The 25,280-nt window shown below is 44.1% G+C and overlaps 1 protein-coding gene across 3 annotated transcripts in view; it reads right to left on the reverse strand.

Annotated features, from left to right (window-relative positions):
- Window positions 1-25,280, reverse strand: part of MROH1 (maestro heat like repeat family member 1) — a 491,156-nt gene that overhangs the window by 224,409 nt on the left and 241,467 nt on the right. For all 3 annotated transcript variants that reach the window (XM_030220764.1, XM_030220756.1, XM_030220773.1), the window contains exons 23-28: window positions 24,975-25,001; window positions 16,319-16,441; window positions 15,523-15,602; window positions 7,401-7,518; window positions 4,359-4,454; window positions 797-901 (exon numbers count right to left, since the gene is read on the reverse strand). In XM_030220764.1, the coding sequence (XP_030076624.1) occupies window positions 797-901; window positions 4,359-4,454; window positions 7,401-7,518; window positions 15,523-15,602; window positions 16,319-16,441; window positions 24,975-25,001 (549 nt within the window). The remainder of the gene's footprint in view (window positions 1-796; window positions 902-4,358; window positions 4,455-7,400; window positions 7,519-15,522; window positions 15,603-16,318; window positions 16,442-24,974; window positions 25,002-25,280) is intronic.

Raw genomic sequence — 25,280 nt, forward strand, 5'->3', positions numbered from 1 at the left:
CTTATCTGTTATATATACTCTGATTCTCTATTCCATCAATGTGATTGTAGTTGTATTATATTGTAAGCCACATTGAGCCTGCAAATAGGTGGGAAAATGTGGGATATAAATGCAGCAAAATAAATAAAATAAACATTATAATATTTTAGCTGACTTTGAAGCAGTTATTCTGTATAAATTACATACTTTGAAGCGAATTTTCAAAGCACAGACTTACAAAGTTATATAGTAACCTATAGAACTTTGTAAGTCTAAGTGCTTTGAAAATGAGCCCCCATGTATGATGTGTATGTTTATGATTTTGCTGTACATCACTTAGATACGATTGTATATGGTATATCAAATTAAATCTAATCCAATCCAATTCAAGCAGAGGACACACGATGGATCTGTTCTTAAGCAGTGGATCGTGTGCTGGGCCAGGGACTGGGAGCAGACACACATGATGGATCCGCTCTTAAGCTGTGGATCTTGTGTACTGGGGCAGGGATTGGGAGCAGCAGATGACACATGACAGATTTGTTCTTAAGCTGTGGATCTTGTGTGCTGGGGCAGGAGACTGGGAGCAGAGGACACATGATGGATCAGTGTGCTGGGGCAGGGAATGGGTGCAGAAGCCAGATGATGGATCTGCTGCTCTTAAGCTGTGGATCTTGTGTGCTGGACAGAGTCTGGGTACAGAGAGCAGGACATGAGAAGAATCACAAGTATTAGGCAGAATCTAAATGCAGGGGATGGGGTCTATGATACTATGATACAATGTGGCTCTCCTGGTAGGAGCTGTCCCATTTCTTACCTTGATATGAAGTCTGCAGAGATAGTATTCCAGTAGCACTGCGCTGGTGTTCATTGCACGTTCCCTTTCATGCTCTTTCGATGATTTGATCCAAACACTCAAGTGCTATGGAATGAAAAAGAAAAAAGAAAACATGAGAAGATGAGGCACAGATAATGAGCCTGTGATTTCAGAAAGAGAAACCATGATAACGGAAGACTTTTCTTCCAAGCAGATTCTCACTGCAAATTAGAATTCCAAACTTCAGAGACACAGCCACCTCTGGAGCAAAGATTATGTTAGTCTTAATTCTTATTTCTGCCTGACTGGATCTCATTTACTACAACACTGAAAGACCCCTGGGCTTTTACCCCAACTCTACATTAGCTGGCCCACTAATTTCGATAGTGACTGCAGCCCACTGGAAATCACTTGCAAGATGGCAGAATATATGCAACTCATCATGTACCCTAGCAGTACACACACCCACTAGCCTAGTGGCTCAGTGGTAACAGGGGCGGACTGACCATTCGGGCAACCGGGCAGTGCCCGAGGGCCCAGAGACTCTGCCTGGTGGCTCTTGTCAGCCGCTGCCGCTACTGCTGCCGCACACGGCTGTCCTGCCGCCAGCTGTCCTGGTGATCTAGTGGCCGCTGCTGCCACACGCTGTAAAAAGGAAAGATAAAGCTGCAATGCCAGTAGAGCCCCATGTTTACAACACTGACAGCAAGGCTTGCTGGAACCTCGCCCTCTGACACACTTTCTGCTGCAGTTGCGGAGGTTCCAGCAGATCCTCACTGTCAGTATTGCAGCATGCAGCTCTGTACTGGCAGGCATTTAGTTTTATAATTTTCTTTTTAGAGCTCAGAAGTGCTGCAATATGGAGTCGGTTTAAAACGGGGTGGTGGGGATTGGGAAGACGGACCGCAGGAGCCAGAACCCTATGGGACTGACTAAGAAGGTTAGATTGAGAACAGGCCAGGGGACAGCATGTTTTGTGGAATGCAGATTGGTATATTGTAAGGCTTCCCAGTGCAGATTTAACAGTTAAGATGAAGAACCCATCAGGAAACAGGATATCCTCACTTAAATTTGGTCATCTGTACTGTATTGAAGTTAGAACAGAGTAGAAAAATGAACACACAAAAAACAGAGTTTATAACTGCTGTTTCTACCAGCTACAATAATTTTTGAAGCTGTTTTAGTGATATTCAGTTTTCATGATATTTATATCTACATATGGGAAGCTGTCAAATAAGTTTAAGAAAATCTTTTGTCCTCCACCTTTTAAAGCACTGCCTAATCAACTGGAACAGCTTTAGACTTTTTACAGATGGACCACGCAGAGGCAGTCCACTATTTGTAATAATCTTTTGCTGGATATGGTGGAAGGGGAGTTTGAAGGGGCATGTTGGGCACAGAGGAATGAAGGAGGAGAGACTGGGGAATATTCTGGCCTGGGTATGGAGGGGGTGGAAAGGGAGATCAGGGGGACATGGTGGACGCGGGGATCGTGGGATGTGCTGGGCATGGAGGAATGTGGGAGGGGAAATGGGGGGTTCAAGCTGGGCATAGAGAAGGGTGGAAAGGGAGATTATGGTGACATGCTGAGAATGAAAAAAATCAATGAGTGGAAGAAATTAAGAAGATAGGAGGAGAGAAAAACATGGTAAATGGACAGGAGGCCTTGGACAGCGATCTAAGAGATAAGAAGGAGCAAGGAGCAGAGACTGGGACCATAAAGGTAGAAAAATAATTTTATTTTCCATTTATTGATTGCAATGTGTCAGTTTTGGGAATTGACATTTACTATCTTTATATTTTGCACCGTACAAGGAAATGCAACATTTTCTATTTCTCTGGTGGTGTGCTGCATGTACAGTCTAGCGTCTTGAGCTTTCAAGCTAATTGTTGTTTACAAATTTCTACTCTTAGAGGCCCTTTTACTAAAGCTTAGTATGCGCTAATGGGAATTAGTGTGCACTAAGTGTCCTGTGGCCCATAGGTATAAAATAGGATATGCAGCATTTAGCTCTGCTAATTCCATTAGCACTCGCTAAGCTTTGTGAAAGGGCCCCTTAGTTTGTGGTCACTTATCCTGTATTTGTGTCTGCAGGTGTGACCAAGGCTAGATATTCTGTTAGTGTTGATTGTTGGGACCTGTAGTAGTAGTAGTAGTAGTAATCCAGCTTGTTCAATTTTTCCAATAAGTGTATGGATGCTCTGGCCTCATCGCAATATTTCCAATGCTGCCTTAAAGTCCATGAACTGTTATTCAGTTACACCTGAAAAGGCCACTGCTTATCCCTGGGGTTAAGAAGCACGAAATCTTGCTACTTTTTGGAACTCTGCCAGGTACTTGTGACCTGGATTGGTCACTGTGAGGAACAGGATGCTGGGCTAGATGGACCTTTGGTCTGACTCCGTATAGTAATTCTTGTATTATGCATTTTCAACTATATTTTTAAGACAGCAGAATTTGAAAAATCCGTAACAGTGTGAATACATTTACAAGGCACTATATTTCTACTGATAAGATATAATATAGCCAGAGACCCCCACTGGAATGGTGGAGGGATGAGCCATAGAGCTCAGGCTACTAGAGACATTGGCCAGGTCAAAACTCTGATGGCTGGTATAACTAGGAGCTTGCTGGAAAAGTTTGGCCTAGTTTTTAAGCATAAACTGAGACCTGAGTAGCCTAAAGTGGAAAAGAAAGGGCAAAGAAGTGTGAAAACAAAATGGAATCAGAAAACGAAATGGAAACTCTAAAGTGCAGTTACAGAGTGGAATTTCCCAATCTCAGTTAGAAAAAAAACTGTTTATCTGAAAAACATCATGACAGATGCAGGAGTGGGGAAATTTTCTGTTGAAATAAGGGGTGGTACCAGAGATTGTGGTTTAACGACTTTGGGATAAACAACTTGGCCATTAGAATTGATGAGAATGCATTAGTTTTCAATTAACTCAAAAATGTATATAAAGAAGGTAAAATTGGGTGGAGTTTGGAGACTGTCCAGATTCCTCACGAGATGCTGCCCGTCTGATCTCTGAAATCAGATTGATGTGCCTGATTGCCTTGCACTGTATTGGTAAGAATCAATAAACATATATACATCACTTTACCACCTGTCCTCTCTCCTTCTTAAATAAGGGCTAGCAGAATGCTTAATCTTTTGAATCTAAATTAGGTATGGATAGGATATTTATTCACTCACTGATATTCATGGGTATCAGGAGTCAGATAAAAGAGGTCATGCTTAGTCAATATATTCTCAGCCTTCTGGAGGACTCCCCTCGCCCATTTGGACTTGTGTCCACCATGGGAGAGGGGCAATCCCTCCCGGGATAGAGGGGATAAAAACACTACCGTATACTCCTATAGGAACCCCCCAAACCAGAAACATTTTCACTTTATACATTCCAAAGTTAGAAGTGGAAAAGGAAGGCAACACCAATGAGAATACCTGATGCCATGATTTTATCTTGTTGGGCAGACTGGATGGACCGTACAGGTCTCTTTACCTGCCATCATCTACTATGTTAGAGCAGTAAATGTGTATTAAGCTTTAGGGACTCTGACCTGAAACATTTCCTGCAATCCCACGGGGGTCAGTTTTCTAAGCAGCACGCTTTTTAGCAACTCCTTCAGGGCATCCATGGTGTCGAGGTATAGCTCCTATAAAAAAGGAGACAGATCCAGAGCTACTGTAGAAAATTATTTATAGGACAAACTTTCAATTAGTTATAAGGAATAGGGCGCCTCCTAATGCAAACATGGGACGGGACCATAACAGGTATGGAAAGTCAGTACAGAGTAGGCATGAAATAGAATTGCTTAAAGATGGCTGCTCTTACTGTCCTGTGGACCATGATCTATCATGAGGATAGCTGGCCAGTTCCAATTTATTTTATTTATCAGATTATTATATATCATTTTCATGAGGCTGCAATCATTCAAGATGGCTTACAAAATTAAAAAGATATTACAAAATAGAAAAAGAAATTAAGCCAGGACAGAAATCAACCCAACAAAAATCAACCATCCACAACAAATCCAATAATATAAAGTTAAGGAAAAAGCTTGGTATTCAATATTTTGCAAAAAGAAAGCAAATTGTTTTCCTGAAACAGTGAATGCTTTGATCTCCAGACAATTGTTTTAAAACTATCCCAACTGGATATCTGAGAAAAAATTAGTTTGTGCATACCCTTTAAGCTATTCCTTAAATAACAAGGTTTCTGAATGTTCCACACCTTACAATCAAAATGCTGAACAGACATCTTTATTCACACTGTGAGATGTTACTAATGTTACTCTATTTTTTTTTTTTGCAATTTTTTTAAAATTGTGCTATAACTATGCCTTAGTATGATGATTTTGTTGTTTTATACTTTGCTGCATTTACTCCAGCAGATATTCAGCTGGCAAAACTCAAGTGATTTTTTTAAACGCTGGCTAGATAAGCCCCAGATATTCAATGCTTGGGCCATTTACGGACCCCAGCACTGAATATCTGGGGCTAATTTTCTCGATGCTGGCTGCCAGGACTTATGCAGGTCCTGGCCCATATTCAACCAGGGCCCAAATAAGACAGTTATGCATGTCCTGGCTGAATATTGGCTGGGACTCGCATAACTTTTTTTTTTGCATTAAAAAACCCCAATCCCCCTCCCGGCTCCCTAATAAAACCCCCTCCCTCCCTCCCTCCCCCAGCCTGCTGCCATGATCAGGAACACCCCCCTTTGGATTGCACCCCTCCTGGGCCTACCTGATGTCCCTGGTGTTCCATGAGGGTTATTGAGGGCAGCAGTAAAAGCCACTCACTCCGGCCTCTTGAGGCTTCCCTGAAAAAATAGCTACCGCAACCTCTTGAGGCAGCTCGCAGTACTACACAGAATACTGTGAGTTGATGCGAGAGGTTGTGGCAGCCATTTTTTCAGGGATGCAGCCATTTTTTCAGGGATGCCACAAGGGGCAGGAGCGAGTGGCCTTCACACCAGCCTCCAATGACCCCCACGAACCACCAGAGACATCAGATAGACCCAGGGGGACCTACCTAGATAGCAGGGGGATTGGGGGAGGCACGATCATGGCGGCAGGCTGGGAGGTAGGAGAAGGAGGTGTCTTTGAGGAGGGGGATCAGGGAAAGGGGGAGTTTAAAGCAAGAAACGTTTTGTGGGTGGCAGCCAATATAGCTAAGTGGCCTAATTTAGGACAGCTATTCAGCTGTCCTAAATTAGGCTGCTTAGCTATGTGGGTGCCGGCACTGAATACTACTCAAATAACCCCAGGCTCCTAACACCGCCCCCTGTACCACCCCTGAACTGCACCTTTTTTGCAGTTGTCAGAGGCGATATTCAGCGGCATTACCTGTTTTACTGCTGCTGAATATCTGCGGTTAGGCAGCAAAAGGCAATTTAAGCAGGCACAAAATTAAATTGCTTTGAATATTGGCAGGATTGTTTTCAATCTGTAAATCATGGAATCGTCAATGGAACAGGCAAGTAGAAACACAATTAAACAAATAAAAAATATTTTACTGTATTTGAATGCCTCACTAATCAGCTTGAGGCACATTACAAACAAAAGTTAAATTTCCTAATTTCTTACATAAATTCCCCATCTACCCTCCTACCATGACACATCCCAAATTTAGTTTACTATTCCATCCAAAACATCTAAAATAAACTATGAACACGGTTTCTGCCTGCCAGTGGGTAAAATTTCACAACCAGTGCAGACAGCCAGTGGCCGTTCTCACTGTCCCATTGGTAAAATTTCACAACCAGTGCAGATTGCCAGTGGCTGCTCTCACTGTCCCATTGGTAAAATTTTACAACCAGTGCAGATTGCCAGTGGCTGTTCTCACTGTCCCATGGGTAAAATTTCACAACCAGTGCAGATTGCCAGTGGCTGCTCTCACTGTCCCATGGGTAAAATTTCACAACCAGTGCAGATTGCCAGTGGCTGTTCTCACTGTCCCATTGGTAAAATTTTACAACCAGTGCAGATTGCCAGTGGCTGTTCTCACTGTCCCATGGGTAAAATTTTACAACCAGTGCAGATTGCCAGTGGCTGTTCTCACTGTCCAATGGGTGAAATTTTACAACCAGTGCAGATTGCCAGTGGCTGCTTTCACTGTCCAATGGGTGAAATTTTACAACCAGTGCAGACGGCCAGTGGCTGCTCTCACTATCCAATGGGTAAGGTTTTACAACCAGTGCAGATTGCCAGTGGCTGCTCTCACTGTCCAATGGGTGAAATTTTACAACCAGTGCAGACGGCCAGTGGCTGCTCTCACTATCCAATGGGTAAGGTTTTACAACCAGTGCAGACGGCCAGTAGCTGCTCTCACTGTCCAATGGGTAAAATTTTATAACCAGTGCAGACTACCAGTGGCCGCTCTCACTGTCCCATGGTAACGGTTTACAGCTGATGCAGCCTGCATGTGGCCTGTCTCACAGTAAAGTTCTACGAATCTAGTAGGTCAATGCTAACTACTTCTGCCACAGACAGGTTATAACCATGGCTGCGTCTTGCCTGAAAAGCCAATTCCTCCTCCATGATTCAGGAATGAAGTTTAATATTAAAAAGTGCGTAATGAGGAAACAGATGCTGTACCTCCGAAATTCCTTCCTTTTCCTTCAGGGTCTTCAGGGGTGGAAGAGCACAGACACTGCCAAGGCATGTGCTGATGAGTGCAGAAGTGTCCTCACTACTGAGTGGTGGCTCCAGTTTCCTGATTACAGAGTTAAAGAAAATACATTTGTTTTACCCCTCCCCCATCCACTTCTCCATATATCACTAACACCCAGCTCTAGAAAGTCATAAAAGGGAGCTGCATTCAATCAGCTGTACCCACTGTGTTACCACACATTAGATCCCAATGCAACCCTAGAACGTCATAAAAGGGAGCTCTAATCAATCAGTTGTACCCACTGTGTTACCACACATCAGATCCCACATGAAACACCAGAACATCATAAAAGGGACCTGTATTCAATCAGCTGTACCCACTCCACATGCAACACCAAAACGTCATAAAAGGGAACTGCATACAATCAGCTGTACCCATGTGCTACCACACATCATATCCCACAAGCAGTACTCAATCAGCTGTACCCACTCCACATGCAACACCAAAACTTCATAAAAGGGAACTGCATTCAATCAGCTGTACCCATCTGCTACCACATATCATAACCCACATGCAACACCAGAACGTCATAAAAGGGAGCTGCATTCAATCAGCTGTACCTATAATGCCCCCTTGTGGGCGTCCGTAGGTCTGGGGCTGTCCTGGCTGGAGTCTCCCTCAGGCAGACTCCGTCAGGCCCTGGAATAGTTGGCACCTGGTGCCTCCACCTGGGGAAGAAAAGGGTTAGCGGGTGGCATTTCCCTCCAAGAAATTCAAAACTACCACTGTTACCACAGCTGCCTGAAATGCCAAACAGTTAAGTACATAAGTATTGCCACACTGGGACAGACCAAAGGTCCATCAAGCCCAGCATCCTGTTTCCAACAGTGGCCAATCCAGGTCACAAATACCTGGTAAGATCCCGAAAAAGTTCAATACATTTTATGCTGCTTATCCCAGAAATAAGCAGTGGATTTTTCCCAAGTCAATTTAAGAATGGTCTATGGACTTTTCCTTTAGGAAGCCGTCCAGACCTTTTTTTTTTTAAACCCCGCTAAGCTACCCGCCTTTACGACATTCTCTGGCAACAAATTCCAGAGTTTAATTGCACATTGAGTGAAGAAAAAGTTTCTCCGATTCATATTAAATTTACTACTTTGTAGCTTCATCACATGCCCCCTAGTCCTAGTATTTTTGGAGAGAGTAAACAAACTATTCACGTCTACCCGCTCCACTCCACTCATTAATTATAGACCTCTATCATATCTCCCCTCAGCCATCTTTTCTCCAAGTTTATTGAACTATTTAGAATTTATACTATATGAAAGTATTAAGACACTTGCTAATGAGAAATACTTGTGATAATCAACTTATTAAACTTTCTGAGTGAATAGTCAATGAGCAACCTACTAAATAACCTTTAAACAGTGTTCTTGAACCTAGTTAGTCTCCTTGCCAATGTGGCAGTTTTAAATACCTCTCCCTGGTCCTCTATTAAGACATTTTATTAGAATAGCAGTATTACCTATGTCCCCCTTACTCCTTTTCTAAGTCTTTCCCCCTTTCTCCATCCCCACCAGGTCCTCCAGATCTCAATCTCCTGCTGGAGCACTCTAGCTCAATGGCTGCTGGACATCCAATGAGGGCTGAGTCAGTCTTGCTTGGCCAGTCTCTGCTGCTGAGCTTCAAGTGCTGATTGCACTTCCAGGAGCCTCCATCTCCTCTAGCTCTGAGTGCCAACTGCACTCCCAGAAGCTTCTGCCTCCTCCAGCTCCAAGTGTCGACTACACTTCCAAGAGCCTCCGCCAGGGATCTGCCCATCCATGCCAACTATCACCCTATCACTCCCTTACAGATCATATTTATTTGTCCCAAGATCTCTTGAATTCAGACACTGTTTTCATCTCCACCACTTGAACCGGGAGAACGTTCCACAAATGCACCACACTTTCCATGAAAAAATATTTCCTCAGTTTACTTCCGAGTCTATCCCCTTTCACCTTCATCCTATGTCCCCTCGTTCCAGAGCTTCTTTTCAACTGAAAGAGACTCACCTCCTGTGGATTTATGCCGCATAGGTATTTAAATGTCTCTATCATATCTCCTCTCTCCCGCCTTGCATTCCCAAGAGCTTCTCTGACACTGGTCCTTGGGCACTGACTTAGCCTCCAAAGGCCTTGTCCTGAGCTAGCTCCAAAGGGCCATCCTGCCCCAAGGCTGCTCCCAAGGGCTGTTCTGCCGATGGAATCTGGGCCCCCGACGGTGCCCCAGAGGCCTTCCATCTCGCCCTGAACTGCTCCCAATGGCCACCCTGCCCTGATTCAGCTCTCGTGCTGCTTCGTTTCTCGGCATCAGGCACCAAGTGCACTCAATGGCCTTTTTTTCTGCCCTCAGTATGCTCCCAAGGGTTGCTCCGTTATGGTCTTCAGGAGGAGCATCCAGGGATCCAATTCCCTATCAGATCTGTAGTTCCTAGCTGTTAAAGCCTGCGTCCTGCAATTCTAGGGTTTCCTCAATAGAGGGAAACTTCCCTCTCAGCCAAAAGGCCAAGAGCCAGAGATCTTAGACAGAAACTCTGTATCAGAATGACACGTGTCACGCTTCACACGAAACACTGGATAGTGAACCGTTGGGCTACTGCCGAGCAGCGGCAGGAGGAACACCCACCAGGAACAAGGCAGAACCCAGACAGACCGGTACCCTCCGGACTGGAGCGGCAGGACCAGAACAGAAGCCACAGCAGAGAGCAGGAAGATAGTCCACAAACCCAGCAGAGCCGTGAGCAGGCAAATAAAGGCAAGGTCCAGATCCAGGCCAAGGTTCAAAGGCAGGCGACAAGCAAAGTCCAGGTCCAGGCAAAGGTTCAAAGGCAGCCGGCAAGCAAAATCAAAGTCCAGGCCCAGGCAAAGGTTCAAAGGCAGAGATAGACAGAAACTGAAAGTAGCAAGGAAGCACAGCAACAATCAATCGCAGAAGACACACCTCTGAAGAGCTCTGTTGCAAGGCAAACTAGGAAAGCTTCCAGGTGGTTAATAAAGGCAAACAGCCAGGGAGGTCACCAGGTACGGAAACTGCTTAGTTCCAAAAAGTCTCAAGACCAACTGGCAGGCTAGAAAATCCGGACCGGACCAGCATGACTTCTGGAACCGGGAAAACCACAGACAGTCCATTGCGACCACCAGGTCCGACCACCAGGAGGCGAGATGAATGAGAGCCTGACACAGGGGCACAGTCATAACAACATGACATGGATCTAAGTCTGAATTCCCATGAGATCACGATTATAGTGTCCCATTTGTATTCTGAAGTGTAATTTCCCTGACCCCATAATTAGCTTCAGTTACCTTTACTTAGTGTTTGTGCATTATTAACTCCAACTTTTTGTATTACTTTTATTGAATAATTCTCCCCTAAGTGTGTAAAGGTTGATAATTTGTCTTTTCTTTCAGTGAGAAATCTACACATTCACTCCTGTGCTGTTCACCTCCCCCCTTAGCCCAGTGATACAACAATTTTCACTCACAGGAGCTGATGCCATAACAAAATATGCCAGTTAAAATGCTTTCTTTCTCCCTCAGCAGATAAACCAGAGCCAGAGAGAATAAATCTGCCTTTATGTGTCAACATTTTTATTGATGATTCCACCTGGTAACACATCCATTAGAGTACATACATAACAAATTATAAAGCTATCGTTCTTATGTACATTAATCTTAAGTTGCTATCATCAGTTTTTGTTTTTATAACAGTACCCTGTCTTATCCCCCTCCCCTCTTACTACCTTCACTTTTGCCATGTACACTGAAAGAAACAATAGTCAGCATGTTACATTAAACTCAAACCGTAATTCCAATAGTAACACCTTACATTATTCCGTGATTGAACCCCTTATTACTATTATTCCCCCCTCCCCATAAATCTGCCTTTAATAACCACTTTGATCAGAGATTTTTCCTCCCCTTCTGTGTCTCAAAAACTGTTCGCTTTAGGAGGGTTTCATACCCACTGTGTTACCACACATCACAGAAACATAGAAAAATGAAGGCAGATAAAGACCATATGGCCTATCCAGTCTACCCAGCCATGCCATCTACTCTCCTTTTCACTCCCTTAGAGACCCTATGTACTTATCCCAAGCTTTCTTGAACTCAAGATACATTTTACATCTCCACCACCTCCACTAGGAGGCTGTTCCATAAATACACCACCCTTTTCATGAAGAAGTATTCTCCATGGACAAACAGGATGAATCAGCCACACATAGGTGTCATCATCCAAAGGCACCATGGATGGATTAGCTCTCCTAAAGCTCAGAAGAGACTTTTTCAGATCCTTCTTGTGCACTAGACCCAGTTCCACCGCACTGGCATTTGCTCAATTTCCACAGCCTTGGGCAACTGGCCTATTCTATGATCATTAATAGTCTTACGCAAATTGAGGTCCCCTCCCAATGGATGGCAGCACTAGTACGACCTTGACCTATCCCTCTTATCTTATTATTACCCGTCTCCAATCTCTCCTTCTTAAGTAAACTGCTGGATATTTTGTCTTTGTCCAACTTTCACAGCACATCGAATCTTCCAACATGCTTCACCCTTTTCAGGCAGGATTTCATCCCAGTCACTCCTCTGAGACCATCATCGCCTCCCTGCTGAACGACTGTTACACTGCTATTGATGGCGGTAAAGCTCTTCTCTTAATCTCTTTGGATCTTTCTGCGGCATTTGATTTGATTAGTCACTCTTTTCTTTTGTCTCTTTTCTTTCATCGCTCAGTTTAGCAGGCACTGTCTTGTGCTAGTTCCGCTCTTTCCTCACCGATAGATCTTTCCAGGTAGTTCTTCCGCACTCCTCGTCTGACCATGCTCCCCTCATTTGTGGCGTTCCTCAAGGTACTGTCCTCTCACCTCTATTTTTAACATTTTCCTCAGTCCACTTGCTTCTCTCATTCAGGAGTCTCTTATTAAATGTTATTTCTATGCTGACGACATCCTCATGGTTTCCTCCCAGAATCCCTACAATCCAGACCTTAGCTCTCTCCAATCCTCTATTGATAAAGTTATCATTTGGCTCTTGGACCACCACCTTCATCTCAACCAACAAAAAACTATCACCCTCTGGGTCACAGGCCATTAAGTTATCAATGGGTCCACCAGTCAGTTGGTTGATTCTTTCAAATATCTCAATGTTCATTTGGACTGCACCTTGACCTCGCATTGCTTCCACAGTAAAAAACGGTTTCTCCTCTCTCCGACTTATATGCTCTTTGCAACCTTATCTCACTGATGAAAGCTATGCCACTCTCTTTTATACCCTATGCCCTTTTAGCATCCAAGCCTGACTACTGCAACGTCATCTATGTAGGTCTTCCAGCTATCTCTCTCCAAAAACGTCAAACTGTACAGAAAACTGCAATGCGCATCCTGTCCACACAAGACACTTTGACCACATCTCCCCTCTTTTGAGACAGCATCATTGGCTACCTATAAATCCCGCATCCTTCACAAAGTCCAGATTCTGACATTTAAAATTCGCCACTCGAGTTCCCCTCCTTACCTTACAAGTCTTATCATCCTTTACTCTCCTCCTTGCGTTCTTCACTTAGCTTTTGAGTCTTGCCTCTCTGTTCCTCCTGTCCATTGCTCATGGTTGGTCTCCACCCGTCATTCAGTATTCTTCTGCCTCACTCCTTTGGTATTCTCTTCCTACTACCTTAAGGTCTGGGCTCTCTTACTCTGGTTTTGCTGCCTTCTCAAAGCTCATTTGTTTTCTTCAGCGTTTGTCCTCCCTAATGCCTGTTTTGTCCACTCAGCGTTAGGCTATGGGTCCACAGTCTGTGAGCCATCAGTCAGTCAACCTATAACCCTCCTTCACCTTTTTAATTTCTCTGTCCTATCTGATGATGATGCAGTTCCTTTCCTTTTCAGTTTATTGCCTCTTTGTCTGGACTAATAAAGAATCCTGATGGTTCATGCGTTGGGTCTGTGAGTGCTTTCTGGGAACTGTGGGACCACTGGGAGTGTGGCTTCCAGTAACTGGGGATAATTTGAGAGTAGGAGACTCACCCAGAGGTAGTTGGGACCCAGTCAGTGGGAGGAGGGTGCTAGTGTACAGCACAAGCAGCAAGTGCAGACGGACCTAAGATGTGCTAGGGACAGACACTCTAATTGGCCGCAGGACAACACCAGGCAGGTGGCTAGGTATTTTGTGACAGACCTTTAGTTCCTTCTTTTTTGGTGGGAGCATGGTGGGATTGTCAGACTCAGTGAGTGGAGTGAGGGTCACTATCCACAGTGGTTCAGAGTCTTTTTTATCTGTAACCTCCAGACACAGAGACCAGTGAACAAGTACAACAATAAAAGGGTTCCTTTCCTGTTCAGTTTTTTTTTTTTGGTAGTGTTAGGGGATTAGCAGTGCTGATGGCGACTGGCAGCGGTCAGCAGACACCAGAGATGCCTGACCTAACACAAGAGCAACCGGATGGCCTCAGTGAGGAAGAGATGCAGGACCGGCCTGAACAGAGTTCTCCTGAGGGGAGACCAGACTCCTTGTGGATAACGACTCGTGCGTTGGCAGGGCCAGATACCACACCAGCTGAGATCCGGCAGATCTACATGATACAGCAGCAGCTGTAGCATGAGGAACAGGAAGAGTAACAGTGGCTAGACCAGCTGCGGGGAGAGGAACAGTAACAGGACCAGGAAGAACAGCATACCAACAAATGTATCCAACCTCAACAGACCAACAGAACAACAAACGTATCCAATTGAATAAACTACCGAATGCTATAAAAATAACGCATGACTTAACAACCTTCCGGAAGTTATTGAAGATGCACCTGTTCAAAGAGACTTACAATAAAAATCCTCCTTAATGACTTGATTACATTCTACATCTAAACCAACTAATACTGATCCCTTCTAATTTGATTATGTTAATCACATTATCACTATTGGTCATTATATCTTACCTGTTTTATTTTGTGTTATGTAAATAATTCTACTGACCTATCTACCTAATTTCTTACACAGTAATATGTTAAATTAGACCATACCTCTTACTCTGTTTATGATTATACCTTTTGCAACATAGTGTAAGCCACATTGAGCCTGCAAATAGGTGGGAAAATGTGGGGTACAAATGCAGCAAATAAATACATTTTTGGATAATTGTGGAATACAAACATGAATCAATAAAATAAATAGTATTACAGGGATCCCATCGGATACAGTCTTCTTTTAAATTACAAAGTTTCAACAGAGAAACTTATGATATGGCCAATACCCATATAACTACCCCTCTTTTCCTTCCCTCCCCCCTCACAGAATAGAATGTTGGGTGTTATTAGGAAGGGTATAGAGTCCAGGTGTGCGGATGTTATAATGCCGTTGTATCGCTCCATGGTGCGACCGCACCTGGAGTATTGTGTTCAACACTGGTCTCCGTATCTCAAAAAAGATATAGTAGAATTGGAAAAGGTACAGCGAAGGGCGACGAAAATGATAGTGGGGATGGGACGACTTTCCTATGAAGAGAGGCTGAGAAGGCTAGGGCTTTTCAGCTTGGAGAAGAGACGGCTGAGGGGAGATATGATAGAAGTGTATAAAATAATGAGTGGAATGGATCGGGTGGATGTGAAGCGACTGTTCACGCTATCCAAAAATACTAGGACTAGAGGGCATGAGTTGAAGCTACAGTGTGGTAAATTTAAAACGAATCGGAGAAAATTTTTCTTCACCCAACGTGTAATTAGACTCTGGAATTCGTTGCCGGAGAACGTGGTACGGGCGGTTAGCTTGACGGAGTTTAAAAAGGGGTTAGATAGATTCCTAAAGGACAAGTCCATAGACCGCTATTAAATGGACTTGGAAAAATTCCGCATTTTTAGGTATAACTTGTCTGGAATGTTTTTACGTTTGGGGAGCGTGCCAGGTGCCCTTGACCTGGATTGGCCACTGTCGGTGACAGGATGCTGGGCTAGATGGACCTTTGGTCTTTCCCAGTATGGCACTACTTATGTACTTATGTACTTATGTACTCACAGTCCCCCAACCAAACAGAAAAGCCCTAGAAAAGAGGGGCTAGGAAGGATTCCAAGAAAGGATACACCAGGTAGGAGCAACAGGTGATGGCTTTCTGACGCAGCTGGGATTTCATAGTCTCCAAAGGTTCTGCTTTTATGAACTCCTTTATAGAATCAGAAAAGAAATAAAATAAAAGGAATTAGAATAAAAGATAAACTACCATTCCCTACTGACAGCATCCTCTCACTTCCCAATCCCTTCCCCTTATAATGAATTCCCTCCCTACATCCCAATCTTTTCAGTTGTATGACTAAGCAAACTAACCTAACCAAACTATGTTCCCTTTCAGGATTCAAGCCTGCAAAATACTATCCAGCAGAATGATATCCAAGCACAAACATGCATCCAATATTCCCTCTATCAGACAAACATCAAATGCATCAGAGACAGTTTATTTATTTCAAGGGACTCAAACTGTGTAACTCTTTGTTCATGGCAAAGCCTGAAATAAATGAAGATGAAATGACAAGTTGAACTTGCCAAGCAAAGGACACACTACTCAAACTTGCAGAGAAATGCTTTTCTTTTATCATTGGGCCCCTAACTGGATATAAAAAAAAAAAATCTGAAATGAGTTTACAGTGTGGTTGTGCTCATTAACCAAACCTGTCAATATGTGCACATAAAACAATGCCCAGTTGGCATGCCCATGCTAAAAATGACAATTAAAAAAAACCAATAAGTGTTTGAAACGTTTGTCATGTCTTCAACATTTTCAACTTTTAGGGGAGCCTCATCAGAATTTTTTGCTTGAGGTGTTTTTATTACAGTTATGTGATAGTGTATAACCTATTTGGATTATGACTTGCTACAACTTACCATCATCTGACCCACCAGTTCTGCTTTTCGGGAAAAAAAGAAGGAAGAGGCCTTGTTGCTCTCACAAATGGCCAGGCTCAGCATGGAGATACTCCTAATGAGGCAGAGCTTCAGGGTGAGATCCTGGATCCAGGAAGCATGGGAAAAGAGAGCACACATAGAAATTACTAATCACGAGACAAAATGAGAAATGCAATGAAGGAAGCACTGGAAATTTGGCTAAGTTACTCTCCTCCAATGTCACAAAGCTCCACTGATAGTGCAACATAACAAGGTGAGTCAGTAATACCCCTAAACCCAAAAGCATGAGTGCACCCTACTGTGAAGAAATGGCTGTAAGCCATTTATTTATTTAAAACATTTATAAATCACCTCCTAGACACTCTAGAGTAGCCAAAAGTGGTGTAAAAACCATAATACAAAACACACACATATCTAATTAAGACAAACACCATACATTACATCCAAAAACATATACAATGTATAAATATCCCAGTCTTCTTCCATTCGAAAGTAAAAATCAGTAGCCCTATAACCTCCACTTCGCCTCAACTCGCAATTTTGATTTTTGTTGCATCACCCCCACTTTATGGAAAATGCTCTCTCTGGAAATCCACTGAATTTTCCTTGCCCAAATTTAAAGCTCTCCTAAAAACCTTCCTCTTTGGTCAGGCCTTTGCAGACTTTGTCCCCTGAAATATCTATGTAATTTTCTCCTCTAAAGTATTTATTTTTTTGTATTTCATGATTTTATTTCTGATTTTATCCCATTTCTTGTTATCCATAAAATGTTAGTATTTGGATTAATATTATTGTGCTTTTTCACATTTTCCTCCCATTTTGGTTCTTGATGTTTTTTGGTGTCTTATTTTGTTTTTATTATATTTTTAAGCATCTGTTTACATTTCTTAATGTACATCTCCATGATGAAATTTGAATGTCAGAATATCAAATCTGCACAAATAAAGAATAAAATGATCAAATGACAAAGGTAGAAAAATAACTTTAATCTTCTATTTATTGATTAGAATATGTCAGTTTATGGAATATACAATTGTCAGAGCTAGTGTTAGAGCTCAAGACAGAAATTTGGAAAGAGACATTAAATCCCACTACCAGGCTGCACCTTCTTAGTAGTTTAAAGTACTTGATATACCACCTTTCTAATATGTTTACAATAATAATTTTAAAAGAAAATGTTCAAAAAAGAACACTATTAAAAAACAGTAAAGGAGCATCCAACCAGGCCTTCCATCCACATTCACTCTCGGTCATATTAAATAACAACAAAATACAGATAAAAAATACAAATAATTATAAATTGTGTGGCAAAACACCTAGCCATCCGCCTAGACCCTGTGGCCATCTGAAGGGTCTGTCCCCAGCACACCTCAGATGTGCCTATACCTGCTGCTTGTGCTCTACACTAGCACCCTCCACCCCACCAACTGGGTTTCACTTGTCGTTATCTGAGACTAAAAGATTACCTCAAAGTTTAAGCTAACAGCTTTTGGCAAGAAGATCTGACAAAGAAGGGCAACCTTCGAAAGCTAATCAAGAAATGTATTAAGTTATGTCCAATAAAAAAGGTATCATCTTATTTTCTTTTCCATGTTTTATTTTGTTTGATTTCTATTGATAACCTTAAGAGTGGACTAACACGGCTACCACACTCCTCTACTTACGGCAAGAAGAACAAAACTGTTACTTCTGTAACAATTTTACAAACAAATGACAGTCACCACCTGCTGGCCAAACAAGGGAAATGCACATCATAAACAACAGCTATACAATTTACAAGCAGAAAAATTCTCTGTTTCGCTACAACACTAATCAGGAAAAGACAAAGCCCGAATGGGTGAATTATAAGTTACTCAGCATTATAGATATGCCGTCAACATAACCTTAATTTAATTTAGTGTGCTGTTGGAAAGCACTAGCCCATGCGCCTCTCAATTCTTTACAACTTTTTTTTCCCCCGTAGGATAAAGCGAAGATACTTACCTGTAGCAGGTATTCTCCGAGGACAGCAGGCTGATTTTCTCACATGTGGGTTGATGTCCGTGTCGGCCCAGGAACCGGCGTTTTCCAGAGCAAAATATTTAAAAAGTTTTGTCAGAGTCTTCTGGCGTGCGTGCAGCGTGTGCCGCGCATGCGTGGACTGATTTCCCTCCCGCCGCTGAGGAATTTGAAATGGTCATCCCAAGGTCAAATTGGAGTGGATTGTCCACCAATGAAGAGAATTTCAAAAATCGGTGGAGAGTTGGATTACATCCTCCAGATCCCTTGCAGCCTGATACCACTGGAAAGCTAGGGTCCATTGAACTGATCTAATACGTAGACGTGCCATGGGAGTTACATGAACTGTGGAGGCCATGTGGCCGAAAAGTCTCAACATCTGCCAAGCTGTGATCTGTTGAGACGCTCGAACCATGGACACCAGAGACAGGAGGTTGTCTGCCCTTGGGTCGGGAAGATAAACCCGAGCTGTCTTTGTGTCCAGCAGTGCTCCAATAAATTCCAGTCTTTGAACAGGAGTGAGATGGGACTTGGAGTAATTTATTATGAACCCCAGTAGCTCTAGCACCTGAATAGTTATTCGCATGGACTCCAAAGCACCGTTCTCCAAGGTGCTCTTCACCAGCCAATCGTCCAGATAAGGGAACACATGCACTCCCAGCTTGCGTAGCGACGCTGCGACTACAGCCAAACACTTTGTGAACACTCTGGGCGTAGACGCCAGGCCAAAAGGCAGTACACAGTACTGAAAGTGCTGTGTTCCCAGCAAAATCGAAGATACTTCCTGTGAGCTGGAAGTATCGAGATGTGTTTTTAAGCATCCTTTAAGTCCTGAGAGCATAGCCAATCGTTCTCTTGAATCATGGGAAGAAGGGTGCCCAGGGAAACCATCCTAAACTTTTCTCGGACTAGGAATTTGTTCAGGTCCCTTAGATCTAGGATGGGACGCATCCCCCCTGTTCTCTTTTGCACAAGGAAGTACCTGGAATAGAATCCCAGCCCTTCTTCTCCTGGTGGAACGGGTTCGACTGCTTGGGCCTTCAGAAGGGCGGAGAGTTCCTCTGCAAGTACCTGCTTGTGCTGGGAGCTGTAAGAATGAGCTCCCGGTGGGCAATTTGGAGGTTTGGATTCCAGACTGAGGGTGTATCCTAACTGGACTATTTGAAGAACCCACTGGTCGGAGGTTATGAGAGGCCACCTTTGGTGAAAAAGCATTAACCTCCCCCCCAACCGGCAAGCCGTCCGGTACAGACACTTTTAGAGAGACTATGCTGAACTGGAGCCAGTCAAAAGACCGTCCTTTGCTTTTGCTGGGGAGCAGCAGGGGTCTTAGGCGTACGCTGTTGACGAGAACAAGTGCGCTGGGGCTGAGCCTGGGCATGCTGCAGAGAAACCGGACTGTACCTACGCCTAGCATAGGAATAGGGAGCACTCCTCTTCCCTCCAAAATACCTCCTAGTTGAGGAGGTTGTAGCAGAAGATGCCTGGCGGGAGAGAGAATCCATAGCATCATTGTGATTCTTGATTTAGTCATCACGATCCTCTACTTTTTCACCAAAAAGGTTATCCCCCCAGCAAAGAACATCCGCCATTCGCTGCTGGACCGAATGGTCCAGGTCAGAGACAAGCAGCCATAAGAGTCTGTGCATCATTATACCCAGGACATCAATTCTGGATGCTACATCAAAAGTGTCGAAAGTACCCCAGGCCAGGAATTTACGACACGCCTTCTGCTGCCTGACCACCTGGTGAAAAGGCTCGGCCTGCTCCGGAGTGAGGGCATCAACCAAGCTGGACAGTTGCCTCACCAAGTTCCGCACGTGGACACTCGTGAAGAGCTGGTATGACTGAATTCGGGTGGCGAACATAGTGGCCTGATACATCTTCCTCCCAAAAGAGTTCAAGGTCCTAGCTTCTCTGCCTAGGGGCGCCGAGGCATAGTCTCTAGTACTCCTGGCTCTCTTGAAGGCGGAGTCCATCACCATGGAAATGTGGGGTAACTGAGACCTCATCAACCCAGGTTCACCGTGGATCTGATACTGGGAATCAGCTTTCTTCGGGATCACGGGGCCAGACAGAGGGAACAACCAGTTCCACATACGGACCTCCTTCGGTACCTTATGTAGAGGAGCCGTCACAGCCTTCCTAGGTGGAGAAGGATAGTCCAGGACCTCGAGCATCTCAGCCCTGGGCTCATCCTCAACCTCCATAGGAAAAGGAATAGCCGTAGCCATTTCCCAGACAAAAGATGTAAAGGACAGACTCTCCAGAGGAGACAGTCTCCTTTCCAGTGGAGGGGAAGATTCAGAGGGAATCCCATAGGACTCGTCAGAAGAAAAATGCCTAGGATCTTCCTCTGATTCCCACGAACGCTCCTCTTCAGTATCGGATAAAACCTCTTTGAGGGCACTCCGAGACTGAGCCTGCCTCGACGGCGATGTTGAGAGGCTGACGCTCGCCTGGACTGTGGTGAAGCTTCCTCCGCCAACATCGAAGGGGAGTCAAACTGTGTGGCAGCCGACATCGATGCCACAAGCAGCACTGAGGCCAGGGACCTCACTGCAGCAGAAGGTACGGAAGGCGCAAGCACCCCCAACACCGAAGCAGACTGGCGCAGCAATCCTTCCAAAAGCTCTGGAAGCAGGGCCTGGATACGCTCGTCGAGAGCCGCCATAGCAAAAGGCTGCGGGGTCGGTGAAACAACCGATGGCAGAATCTGCAGAGGTTCAGGAGCAGGTACCGGGCTGTCAGAAGACCGACTTATCGTCACCTCTTGTATAGAGGGGGAGTGGTCATCTCAGTGCCGACGCTTTTCGGGTGCCGAGTCCCTCGACGCCCCGGAGCTCCCTGCATCATGTGTCGAAGGAGATTGATGACGGTGCTTCTTCACCTTCGTTCGATGCCCGTATTCGAGACTCCTCGGTACCGATGAGGACGTGGAATCCTCACATCTCCTTGGGGCAGGGGCCGACGAAGGTCAGTCCTGGGGGGGGGCCTGCATAACAGGAGACCTCGAGAGAGGTGGAGACCCACTCGACGCCTCACTGCTCCCAGCGTGAGTTGGTCTCTCAGCAGCCATTACATCTGCTCCCAATATCAATGCCTCCTTTGATGTCGACGCCGATGACCTTGGTACCGATGTCGATGTCAACATCGAAGGACCAGGCCAAGCCCCAAAATGTTTTTCTCGCTGGGCTTCTCGAGACGCTTGAGTCTGTTTCTTCATATGAAGACACAGACTACAAGCGGCTGGGCTATGGTCGGGCCCAAGGCACTGGATACACCTGGAGTGAGTATCGGTACCTGAGATGGTCCGGTTGCACCAAGTACAACGTTTGAAGCCGCTGGGTGTCTTTGATTTTGCCGAAGTCGTTTTTCCTTCCATGTCATCGAACGACGCGATTGTGCCAAAAAGAAGAGGGCACAAAAAGGGGAGAAACCCGACCACGTAGCCTAAAGGCAGACCGCATCGAAAAAGAAATAAAACTTTAAATTGAGGAAGAAATACTAAACGAAAAATAAAAGGGTAGGAAAGCTTTCTCTTTTTTTTTTTTAAGAAAACAAAGCGCGAAAAACTCGTGAAACGAAGACTCTCTTCCCAGGCCTAAACGAGGAGCACAGAAGGAACCTGCCGCACCTCGTCATGGAAAAAAAAGAAACTGAGGAGATGCGTTCGCGCGGTGGGTGGGAAATCAGTCCACGCATGCGCGGTGCGTGCTGCATGCACGCCATTAGACTCTGGCAAAACTTTTTTTATATTTTGCTCTTGCAAAACGACGGTTCCCGGGCCAACGCAGATGTCGACCCACATGTGAGAATAAGCAGCCTGCTTGTCCTCGGAGAAAAATAGACACCTATATATATATATATATATATATATATATATATATATATATATATAAGGATTCAGCTGTCTGTTTTGTATTAGTTAAGTAATGTTAGCATTGTGTGAACATTTGCATGTTTGATTCAGTGACTCTCTCTTTATAAGAAAATGTATTAGGATGAGCAAGTCTCTTCTAAAGACACTGGGGCCGATATTCAGCCCAAGGAAGGCAGCCCGCATAAGTGCTGTGATCGGCGCTGACCCCGGATATTCAACACCGGGCTGTTTCTACTAAAACATTAACCGCTAACCAGTTAACTTTTTAGTGGTCAAAGATACAAAGATAGGCCTGCTATTTAAGGGACCTATTTTGACCACTCAACATATCCAGTTTGGAACTGAATATCCATGCCTAACTGGGTATCACTGCTGAATATCTGCAGTTAGGCACTTAAACGCTATTTAACCAACCAGGAGCCATTTCTAGACAGTTAAATATTTTTGAATATCGGGAGGATTGTGCATAATTTATGCCAAACATTACTGTATAAGTGGCTACACTTCTGGTTTATATTTTAAGTGCTGTACCACATCTTGTGCATCTGATTTTTATTTCCTTATACTTTTATACTGGATTTTTGTATCTGTCAATATGGTCTATATCATTCAAGCATCCTGTCACACTGTTTCATATGTTTCAATAAATAGAGGTTGGAAAAAAAAAAGAGATAACTTATCCCACAAAATTCTGCCCACCCAAATGCAGAAAGAAGAAACACCTGAATGGGCAGGTCTAGCTCTCTACCACAGAAACCAAAAAGAAAATCTCCCAACAAGAGGACTGCTCAACTCACAAGATAGGAGAAACAAAGATTGAGTTCTCACTCAATATTAATTTGTCTGGGGTGATCTGGCTTCTTCCAGCTCAAGGCACTCCTCTCAGCAGGGAGAATTTGTTTACTTTTGTTTATTTCTATTTGGCTGATGCATTTTCAGGTTGTAGCTCAAGATAAGTTACATTCAGGTACAGTAAGAGTTAGGAAGCCTGGCCAGCCGCAAAGAAGGGAGAATGGTTGAGGGGCTTCACATTTGCAGTACATGTTCCATTTGTTGAGGGCTAGATTTATGAACATTCATTATCATGCTAATGCAGTTAGCATTGCATAAAATAACATGTGTGATGAAGCAGTAGCACCTTTTAGTCAATCTAGTCTTGAATGAAAGACCTTCACTTTCTTAAGCAAATTCTCTTGCCTGTCTTTTACTTTGAAAAGCTGATGAGAAGCAGCAATTTCTATTATCACTTTGGTGCTGTTGTCAAACTAGTCTCTTCTCTGGCCTAGAGCAGCCAAATTAACTCTGGACTATTTGCTGGTGTGGCTGAGCAGAGCTGTTCCCACCACTGTTAACGTAGGCAGCCGAGACCCCTCGGGCCCCTTGTTTACTGCATTTACCCTTCACTGAATAAAGACTTCACACATATTATTTGCTGATTTGGCACAACTTGGCCGCAGCTTTATTTAATTACAACAACATATCTTAACCCTGGGCATACCCAAGCCGCTTTCAGCCTCAGGCTCAATAACCCCCAAGCCGAGTCCGCCGCACTAGCAAGACTGGCTAATCTTGAACGGGGCTCCCCGCCGCACAGCAAGGGAGCCGTATGATAACTGCAGCTGCTAGCTGCCTAGCAAAATGTTAACCGGCTTGGGTACCCCGCCCAAGCTGCGACAATTTCTACTTGTGTACATTATGCTTTACTGGGGAGGGGGGGATGGGTGCACACAACTGGCCGTGGCGACCGGAAGAGGTCGACCTGGCTCTCAGCATGGGCTTTTAAGCCCCTCCGAGGCTCCTCCTGTTGCCCAGCAGGGGAGCCTCTGGTGATGGGGGCTTGTCCCTTCCCTCGCTCGCCCCCCGCTGGGCTTGGTGCGTAGGCCCGTCGGGGCACGGCGCCACGTTATTTTTGGCTCCGTGAACCCTACGGGGCACTGCGCCTTGCATTTCACACAGCAACCTCAAGAGATTAGACTTTTCAAAACAGGGTTTGCATTTACAACAAAATATGCAAAACTTTCATGTTAAAAAGTTTAAAGAAAGGAAATGAATTTCAACAGATTAGAAAGAAGAATCACAAGACAAGTTCAAGATTATTAAATAATGCCAGGAAAGAAGCATGTGGTTCACATCTGCAGTTTTAAAATGCTTCAAGAAAGGCCAAATATTTGCAGACTCCCTTTGCCCAGGTCAGATTATCCATAGAGTTAATGGCCAAAAACAGCAAATGGAGTGGTGCAAACAACAAATTTAAATAAAGAAGACTGGTATAAATGGGAAAACAGAGATAACCTCCTACACCTAAAAAACTAGGATTATAGGTCCTCAACAAAGTATACATGGAGACCGCTTTTCTAAGTTATTTCATACAATAAAAGTCTTATTTTTTTTCTGGAAGCAACAATCATTGTTCGATATCCTCAACCACACATTACCTCTGCCTCTGAGTTCCAGCGTATGAATGACCAACATGGTTCATATTATTTGGGACCAATGATTAAAGCTTTTCAGAGGTAGGAGGTTAACTCCATTTCCTAGTTTATCCCAGTGTTCCATCACTACATTCCCTTGAAGGCTTCTAGTCAGAACACAAAGCAGCTCTTATACTTTTGCCTGTGTCCAAGGTAAGCAGGGTCAGTAGAGACCCTCCGGGCTTCCAGACTGCCCTCTCTGATTTTTTTTAGAGAAGCAAGGACAGAAAAGAGGAGTGAAAGGGCATAATTAGGAGCTTAGGTTTAAGTCTTTGGACTGTACCTTGGTTTCTACCTTTATTCCCAGAACCTGAACAATAAAAAGTAAAATACAGCATGTTAGAAACCTGGGAGGACAGAAAGGAATGTGTTTTTTGCATATACAGAACTGCATAGTTAGATGCTTTGAAAGTTCTTTCACTGAAGGATCTCATAGCACAGAAGACACTGACCTCCATTATACCTATGGCAAGTGTATGTGCATTACTGCAGGATCTCACAGTGCAGAAATGCTGTTTTCCACTGTATCTAATGCACAGTACTTGAGTTCCTATAGATTTTACAGTGCAGGACATGTTCTGACTATATC

The sequence above is a fragment of the Microcaecilia unicolor genome, chromosome 1 (genome assembly GCF_901765095.1).
Source record: "Microcaecilia unicolor chromosome 1, aMicUni1.1, whole genome shotgun sequence".
NCBI classification, from domain to species: Eukaryota; Metazoa; Chordata; class Amphibia; order Gymnophiona; family Siphonopidae; genus Microcaecilia; species Microcaecilia unicolor.